Source organism: Melospiza melodia, chromosome 3, assembly GCF_035770615.1.
Source record: "Melospiza melodia melodia isolate bMelMel2 chromosome 3, bMelMel2.pri, whole genome shotgun sequence".
In the NCBI taxonomy this organism is placed as follows: domain Eukaryota; kingdom Metazoa; phylum Chordata; class Aves; order Passeriformes; family Passerellidae; genus Melospiza; species Melospiza melodia.
The window spans coordinates 24,900,996-24,910,026 of NC_086196.1; the positions used below are offsets into that span (position 1 = coordinate 24,900,996).

The 9,031-nt window shown below is 46.9% G+C and overlaps 1 protein-coding gene across 2 annotated transcripts; it reads left to right on the plus strand.

The window, feature by feature from the left end:
* Positions 1-478: 478 nt before the first annotated feature.
* MARCKS (myristoylated alanine rich protein kinase C substrate) lies at positions 479-4,161 on the plus strand. Of its 2 annotated transcripts, XM_063151026.1 has the most exons (3): positions 479-615; positions 857-1,029; positions 2,120-4,161. In XM_063151026.1, the coding sequence occupies exons 2-3, from the start codon at positions 931-933 to the stop codon at positions 2,870-2,872; spliced, it is 852 nt and encodes a 283-aa protein (XP_063007096.1). In that variant the 5' UTR covers positions 479-615; positions 857-930; the 3' UTR covers positions 2,873-4,161. The 2 variants fall into 2 exon arrangements, with proteins under 2 accessions (XP_063007096.1, XP_063007095.1); XM_063151025.1 differs by lacking the exon at positions 479-615 and having other exon boundaries at positions 622-1,029.
* The last annotated feature ends 4,870 nt before the right edge of the window (positions 4,162-9,031 follow it).

Here is a 9,031-nt window from a genome sequence, read left to right on the forward strand (position 1 = left end):
GGGCGATTTAACAATCGCGACCAATTAAACCCGGGGAAGAAAAGAAAAGGAAAAAAAAAAAAACAAAGGGGGAGAAAAAAAAAAAAAAAAAAAAAAAAAGCAAGCAGCAAATCCCCTCCTTCCCTCGCTCTCCCCCGCCCGGGGCTCGCACACACTATCTGTTGCTCTCTCACGGCGGCAGCAGCGGGCGGGGGCGTGCAGCGGGGCCGGGACGCTCTCACTCACACTCGCACTCGCACTCACCCGCACGCCCCTCGCACCATTGTCCCTGCCCGCCCGCCCCGCGCTCTCTCTCTCTCTCTCTCGCTCGCTCGGGGTGTTTTGTTGGCGGCCCGGCGCGGGGCCCGGCGCGCCCGCCCGCGCCGCGGCGGAGCGGAGTGGAGCGGCACATTCATTATCGGCCGGGGGCCGATTTCAAACCGCTGCCATCGCGGCTCCATTGTTCGCCGGGCGGGCGGGCCCCGCCCCCCTTTGTGCGCGGCGGCCGCGATTGGCCGGCGCCGGGCGGAGCGCTGCCGTCACCGCTCGGGAAGCCCATTCATCTGTGCACTTGGGCGTTGGACTCCGCATCTTATTAGCAACCAGGGAGATTTCTCCATTTTCTCCTTGTCTACAGTACGGCTACAAATCTGGGATTTTTTATTACTTCTTTTTTACTAAACTTGGGCTCCTTTTTTTTTTTTTTTTGCTCGACTTTTTCCTCCCTTTTTTTCCCCTCCCTCCTGTGCTGCTGCTTTTTGATCTCTTCAACTTTAAATTTTTTAAAAGGAGTGCATTATAATCGGTTCTGTTCTCTCTTCTCTTTTTTTTTCCCCTCTGGTGTGTGTGTGTGTTGCTGCTGCTGCTGGTCGCCCAGTATTTATACCAACCCAACGCTCTTTGTTTCCCCTCCTTTTGGATCTGTTGAGTTTCTTTGTTGAATAAGACAGCATGGGTGCCCAGTTCTCCAAGACCGCTGCAAAGGGCGAAGCCTCCGCCGAGAAACCTGGGGAAGCAGTGGCTGCATCTCCATCCAAGGCGAATGGACAGGTAAAAAACGAAAAGAAATTTTAAAAAATATTAAATCTACTCCTTTTTTTAAGCCAACTTCGACGGACTCTCTTTCGCATCCTGTTTAATTCTTCTTCCTTTGATGCCCCAGTGGCACATTCAATGGAGAATACGGTCGATCCTTTTATCTTTGCAACTCGAGGCAAAGGAATAATTTCTTTATTTTGGTTAAACGGGCTCGGCTTTGAATGATTCCTTCCTTTATCTTTCCTGCGTGGGGGGCGGGAGGGGGAAGGGGCACCTTTCTTTCCTTCTTTCTTTCTTTTTTTTAAATCCCTCGTGTATTATGGTGGAGCGTCCCAATGGCTCGTAAACGGAAGGATCTTACAAAGCTTGGCTTTTCTGCCCGCTTAACCTCCTCCCGAAGACACTCGGTGCCTCTCGCGGCACAGCCGGACGGCCGTGTGGTAGCGGGGCCCGGAGCCCCGGGGCAGGCGGCTCCGCGGGCAGCCCCCTCGGGCGGGAGCGCGGGCCGGGGGCTGCGCCGCCCGCCCCGTCCACGGCAGCGCCGCCGGGGGCTCGGCAGCCGCGGGCACGGCTTTCTGTCACCCACCCGCGCCCCCTCCCCACGCGTGAGCCGGGCTGGCAGCGGCGGCGGCGTTGCGGGCAGCCACCCCCCGCCGCCCCCGCAGCTGCCGCCCCGGGCAGCCAGCCGCGCTCCGGGCGCCCGAAAGATGCAAATGCGGCGTGAGTGGGGAGGGGAGGGGGAGGCGGGGGGCGCCTCGCCGCACCGCCCGGGCGCAGAGGGGCCGCGGCGGGCGGGGGGCCGGGGCCGGGCCGGGCGAGCTTTGTTCGCCTTCCCCGCCCCGCGCCGCCGCCGCGGCTTGGACGGGGCGCGCCGAGGGCGGGGGAGCGCGGCGCGGCCGCCGCTGCGTGGAGCCGGGGCGCCCTCTGGCGGCCGCCGCGCGCTCCGCCCGCCGCTGGGGGCGCTCGGCCCGGCGAGAGCGCGGCGCTTCGAACCGCGGGAAGCGGCGAGGCGAGGCCGGCGGGCGGGGAGGGCGGCGGCGGCGGCGGCGCCCCGCTTCCCCCCCGCCAGGCACCGCCGGTAACGCTGGTCCTTGTCTTGCAGGAGAACGGCCACTTGAAGGTGAACGGCGACGCCTCCCCCGCGGCGGCGGAGGCGGGCAAGGAGGAGGTGCAGGCGAACGGCAGCGCGCCCGCCGAGGAGACGGGCAAAGAGGAGGCGGCCTCGTCGGAGCCCGCCTCCGAGAAGGAGGCGGGAGAGGCGGAGAGCACCGAGCCGGCCTCCCCGGCGGAGGGCGAGTCCTCCCCCAAGACTGAGGAGGGCGCGACCCCCTCGTCCAGCAGCGAGACCCCGAAAAAAAAAAAGAAGCGCTTTTCCTTCAAGAAGTCCTTTAAGCTCAGCGGCTTCTCCTTCAAGAAGAACAAGAAGGAGGCCGGCGAGGGGGCCGAGGGCGAGGGCGGCGCCGCCGCCGCGGCGGCGGAGGGCGGGAAGGAGGAGGCGGCGGCCCCCGAGGCGGCGGGCAGCGAGGAGGGCAAGGCGGCCGCCGAGGAGGCGAGCGCGGCCGGCAGCGCCGAGGCGGCGAAGGAGGACGCGGGGGACTCGCAGGAGGCCAGATCGGACGAGGCCGCCCCCGAGAAGGCGGCGGGAGAAGAGGCCCCGGCATCGGCGGCGGCCGAGGAGCAGCAGCCGCCTCAGCAGGCAGCGGAGGGGAAGGCGGAGGAGGCGGCGGGCGCCGGCCCCGCCACGAATGAGGCGGGCAGCGGCGAGCAGGAGGCGGCCCCCGCGGAGGAGCCGGCGCGGCAGGAGCCCCCCGCCGAGAGCAGTCCCGAGGGACCCGCCGCCGAGTCGGCGGAGTAGTCAGCGCCGCCGCCGCCCCTCGCCGACGGACTTTTCTTCCCCCCTGTTTGTTTTTGGAGTGGTGCCAGGTACTGGTCTCGGAGAACTTGTCTACAACCAGGGATTGATTTAAAAGATGTCTCGTTTCTTTTTTTTCTCTCCCCCCGCAGCTCCCATCTCAAATCGTTATATGTTGCCGCCATTCCAACGGGCGGAGGGGGGCTCCCCTCCGCCTTCCTCTCACATCCTTTATATTTTGGTTTTTTTGGGGTTTTTTTTTCATCAGTATTAATGTTTCGTTTTGGTTGGTTCGGTTTTTTTTTTCGTTGGTTTTTTTTGCTTTTTAAAATTTTGTTCGTTTATTTTTTAGTTTCATACCTTGCAACTCTCTTCATATTATAAAACTTTTGCCGATCGGTCTATGGACATGCCCATATATGAAGGAGATGGGTGGGTCAATAAGGGATATCAAATGAAGTGACAGGGGCCGCAGTGGGGAACCCGGGGCGCGCAGCCCTTGCCGGGAGCGCGCCCCGCCAGAAATGATGTAAGGGGTTAGTCTTTTTTTTAAAAGAAAGTTATTACGATGTATTTTGTGAGGCAGATGTTCTATAAGGTTTACAACACTACAAGTCTTGATTAAGAAGGAAAGGAAAAAGGAAAAAAAAAAAAATAAAAATCAATACCCAGATAAAGAGATCATAGTCTTAGAAATTCATTTAAACCATAGGAACTTTTCACTTATCTCATGTTAGCTGTATCAGTCAGTGATTAAGTAGAAATACAAGTTGTATAGGCTTTATTGTTTATTGCTGGTTTATGACCTTAATAAAGTGTAATTATGTATTACCAGCAGGGTGTTTTTAACTGTGACTATTGTATAAAAAAAACAAATCTTGATATCCAGAAGCACATGAAGTTTGCAACTCTTTCCACCCTGCCCATTTTTGTAAAACTGCAGTCATCTTGGACCTTTTAAACACAAATTTTAAACTCAACCAAGCTGTGATAAGTGGAATGGTTACTGTTTATACTGTGGTATGTTTTTGATTACAGCAGACAATGCTTTCTTTTCCAGTTGTCTTTGAAAATAAAGGAAAACTCTTCAGATGCAATGTTTTTTTTTTTTTTTTTTTGTGTAGCATCTTGTCTATCATGTTTTTGTAAATACTGGAGAAGCTTTGACCAATTTGACTTAGAGATGGAATGTAACTTTGCTTACAAAAATTGCTATTAAACTCCTGCTTAAGGTGTTCTAATTTTCTGTGAGCACACTAAAAGCGAAAAATAAATGTGAATAAAATGTATAATTTGGTTGTCTTTCTTTTATGGATACTCTGGTAGCTTAAAGGGACTAGTCAGTGTTGCCTAAATTTGTACAGAGACAGTCATGTGTGCTGTTAGCACTAGCTTTGAAAAGTACCTTCCTGGATCTTGGACTCTGTAACACTGTGCATTTTACAGAGAAAGTGTGCAGTGCACCAGGTAATTTGTAGGCTTTTCTGGCTTTGAAAAGAAGACTGGAAGGCAGTCTGAGCATGCAGTGTATGATTCTCCTGTCCAGGCTCCATCTTGCTTTTAAGACCAGATGTATCCAGTGTATGAGGATCTTGTCTCTTGAGGAAAATAAGATTTCATTTGAATTGCTTAGGGTGGGGCACTGAAATTTTTATGCTGAGTTGCTTAAAAATTAAGCTCTGGAACAGCTGTCCCACTTAGGTCTTGGTATGCTGGTCCTGATTTGGTGCCTCCATGATTGTCTTGAAAACTTTAGCCTGGAAGGAGAAGGGGGAAACTAACACTGCCATTCTACTTAAAGTAATTAAAAGCAATATTTTCTTTTTTTCCTCAAGTGCTACTCCCAAGTACAGGTGAGTTTCAAAACAGATTTCAAAATTTGTCAATTAAAAAAAAAAATTACTTGGTGCTCGCCTTTAATTGTTAGGCTTTTTGGCTATTTTCCAGCATATTGCTCAGGGCAATTATGCCTTAATAAAACAGTGAGTTCATGTAAGAAAAGCAGCAGTGGTATTTGGAGGGTGGAAATTGATTCAAGAAAGTGTTGCTTCTAAGTTTATAGGAGAAAGTTTAGTGTTACACTTATTTGCTTCCACCATTTTCAGCAGAAACTCTTTGGAAGCAATTATGATTCATTTTATGAGAAAATGGCACGTTAGCACCTTGTTCCCTAAAGAACAAAGCCTAAACTGAATGAAGTATAGTAGATTTCCTGCTGAATGCATACTTCTTTTTGTTTTGTTTGGGTTTTTTTGGTTTTTTGTTTTTTAATTCAGCTGTCTACCATTTTAACTTTGGCTTGTATGTACTCTAGTTGCCCTGGTATTTCTCTATAACTTTAGAAGTGTATTGAAACTATGCTATAATTGCTGAGGGACAAAAATAAATGGATGTAAAACAAGATCCTCCACACCAGTGTCATTCTTGGAGTACATGTGTTTGAAGTCTAGTGCATAACTGCTTTGCTAAGGGGTTTTTATAACATGGCTGTAAAAACCTGTTCTGAGACGCATAATGTCTTGGCCATAGAGCCAATGTCTCTTTTTAATAAATATATATATTTGAATCCAAGGATTCTTAAAGAGAGGTCTGAATTTCTTCTTTTTTCTTTTTTTTTTTTTTTTTGTCAAACTGTGTATTTGTACATATGAAGGAAATAATTGCTAGCAAAGTTCCTTTTCAGATTTTTCTTAACCTCTCAAGCTTTCATGTTTTTTCCTCACTCAGCTGGTGATTTCTGGGGCACTTCCTATTCCTGGGAGTGCAGAATTACTCTTGCCCCTGGCAGATGGACTTTTGGCTTGGGGCTTTGTCATTCTGTGGCTTGACTTGACTTGAGATATATTTCGAAGTCCTAACACTGGTACAAAAGTGCATCTTAACACCAGTTGCGTGGTCTGCTCTTCCTGTCCCAGCAGTCGGGTGAGATTTGATGATGCCAGTGTTCCACTGTGTGGTTTAAGAAGACAGAAGTCAAGAAATTGCTTGGAATCATGGAAATGGAGGAGTTTTGCTACCTCCTGCCAGAGAATTGTGCAGGAGCATCTCTCCTCCCTGGGTCCCCAAGGGACTGAGCAGTCATTTCTGTGGAATTGTGGAATATCCTTTCTTGTGTACAAGGAAAATGAAGGGACTGGCTGTTAGTGACTGGTCAGGTTGTTCATCTTCTTTACTGAGAAAGCTTTATACTTTTTTTTTTTTCATTGCATTGGTTGCCTTAATGAAAATGCTCATTATAATAAATATTGTAATTATAACAAATTCACAGCGAATGTGGATTTGAAATGTGTGATTTCAAACCAATTTTCCTATATCATGGTTCTTTTAAAGGAGAATATTATTATTGCTATGAACATGGTCATTTCTGTAGTGCTGAAACAATGTCATATTTTTAGGTAAAACACTGGAATCTAATTTTGCCTGATTAGAGGCTCTAGAGATTTACTTCTTTTGTTTATTTACTTACACTGAGACAACAGTTTTCCTTGTTAAAGAACGTAACCTGGTTGTACAAAAGTGCTTTAGATCTCATGCCTATCTTGGTAAAGTCTAAACTACACTTCAGACTTTGCAAATCAAGGTGTTTTACTCCAAGTACTTGAGTTTTGTGTCTGGTCCTGATAATTATTAATGTGGACCTGTAGAGACTTTGCCTTCAGGCAAGGAAGCAAGGCAGGAAAAGGGAAAGGTGAGGTGGATCAGGGAAGTGGAATCCAGGCTTTGTCTTCTTCTGAAGAGCCATCACCTTCTTTCTTGTGTCCATAATCCTTGGATACAAATCAAGTCTTGTATTGACTTCTGCCATATCTAAAAAGTCCTGTTGGTTGTATTAGGTACAAGTGTTGCATGTGTATTTTACTCCTTTATTATGATGTTGTCTATGTTTGAAGAATGTTTTTTATTCTACAGTACTGTTTGAAACAGCTAACTCTTGAACTTCACTTGCAGATGTTTAGATAAAGGTTGAAGGTTTTCATCTGTTTTAATTGTTTGAGTTTTTCTAAGTTACAAGTCCTTTAAAAAAATCTAGAATAGTACACATTCTACCCTGAAGCTGTAATGCTGGTTGATAGTTTCCTGCAAAATTAGTCCTGTGAATTTGGTCTTTATGCTATTTTGTATAGTGAAAGACTAGTAAAAGGTCATCCCTGGTGGTATTGGACTGGTTTCAGTGTTTGTTTTGAGACTGAGGTGAAATGTGTTTTTCATGATGATGTAGCTTAGTTGAAAGCATCCTGATTCTAGCTTAGGACAATTTTTTTTTACCATTCTCAGGCCTCCTGAGATAGAAAAGAGCAGGTCCTTTTGTTCCTGAAGTAAGAAGCAAGTGAGAATGGTATATTGTTTATAACATGGTGTAGACAGGGGGATTAATTAGTTCTCCCTACAAAGCTGAGATCCTGGGGTAGCTGTCAGTGACGGGAGCTATTGGCGTTGCCGTGAGTCCAGCAGGGCAGAGGCAAGCAGGCCCCTGTCACTCCAGTGAGGGAGTGTAAGAGCTGTGCTACCCAGAACTGCAAGGTTTCTGAAAGCCTGTGTGCTGGCTTGCCTGGGGAGAGCTGGGGTGGTGGTGAGCTTTAAGGCCTGTTGCTTGTTTGAGAATTGAGAAAGGGAAGATGCAGCATGATGTGTTTACTGGAACAACTGTTGAGATTGCTCTGAAGTGGAAACATTGCCTTTTGGGAAGATCAGAGGAGGGTTAGCAATGGGATCCAATTATGCCTAAACAGAAGGGTGACCAAAATATTGCCCGTGAATGAAGTATGGAGTTAGAAATATGTAAATTTGGGCTGTATTGTTGAGTAAGTAAACTTTTCATACAAAAGCAAGAGGTATTCTTTCTACAGAAGAATTCAGATTCAGAATGCCCCATTTTCAGGATATCTGTAATGTTACCTGGTGGAGGTGACATAAAGGTTAAGTAAATGATTTTAGAATGTTTTGAAGTCCTGAGGATGCTTATAAGTATTATTTACACATCTTTGCTCTCAATTTTTGCTACAGGAAGGCATGTTTTTCCAAAACAGGACTATCAAGGTACTAGGTGAAACAAAACATTAATATTTGTAATTAGAAAGACACAAACAAGAGATATGGAATGTTAGTTCTAAGATATGATGAATTTAGATAAAATATCAAAGACATTATTAAGTTAAAAGGAGGGGAGAGGGTTTTGTGGTTTTGTTTTGGTTTGTTTGTTTGTTTGTTTCACCTAACACAATTTTGATTTTAGAACTGCAAGTACAGGATAATCTTACTGGTGACGCATGCATGTATATCACCAGGTAGCAAATATTCCAGGAGTTAGGATTCGTGGGATAGTTCCTGTGGCCATGTATGTGATAACCTGCACTAGAAGAGTGCTGGAGAAGGAATGTTTTGAGCCAAGCAATGCCACCCTCTGGGGTGTTTTCCAACACCACAGCTGACACTATGGGTAATAAAATATTTGATAGTTTCTCTTTGCAGAGGCTATAGTAACTAGAGGTTTATTTTTAGATACAGTGCAAACTGGACTCTTTTTCCTGAAGTTCACACCTTAGTTTCCAAAACAAGAGAAAAATACCTATGAATCTGTTGATCAAGTAAGTTGTTTTTACTGAGTAGCTCTAATAGCTGCAAAAAATTCCTTTCTAGCCTATACTAGAGTAGTTATTTCTCTGAAGTTTGGTATGGATAACCACTTGAATATTTAAAATTAATTTGATGACACAATAAGCCATGCATACAAGGGTCACCTGCTGTTCAAAGGAAGAAAAACCCATTCCATCTCACTGGAAGAGAACCATTTTGAACCAGTTAAGACCTGCATAGGCAGGGCCTTTAAAAGGGGACCAAGAGAAAAAAAGAAACCAATCCCCAAGCTTTGGGAACTAAAGGAAGAAACTGCTTTTTCTAGGCCCCTGAAGCAAGACTGTCATAGGCTCAAGTACCCCTGTACTGTCTTTAAATAATAGAATTTACTTGTGAGAGACACTGTTTCCACTGGAGTGCAGATCCATGTTCCTTTCAGACATCACCAGTGAAACCGAGTCCAAAACTGATTGTTGAAGGTAACATTTTTCAGGAATGAATCATTAGGCCACTCACAAGTCCCACGTTGCAGTTTAGGAGTCTGTTAAAGCAAACTTAGCAGATATAGCTCAGAGGACTTACCTCCTC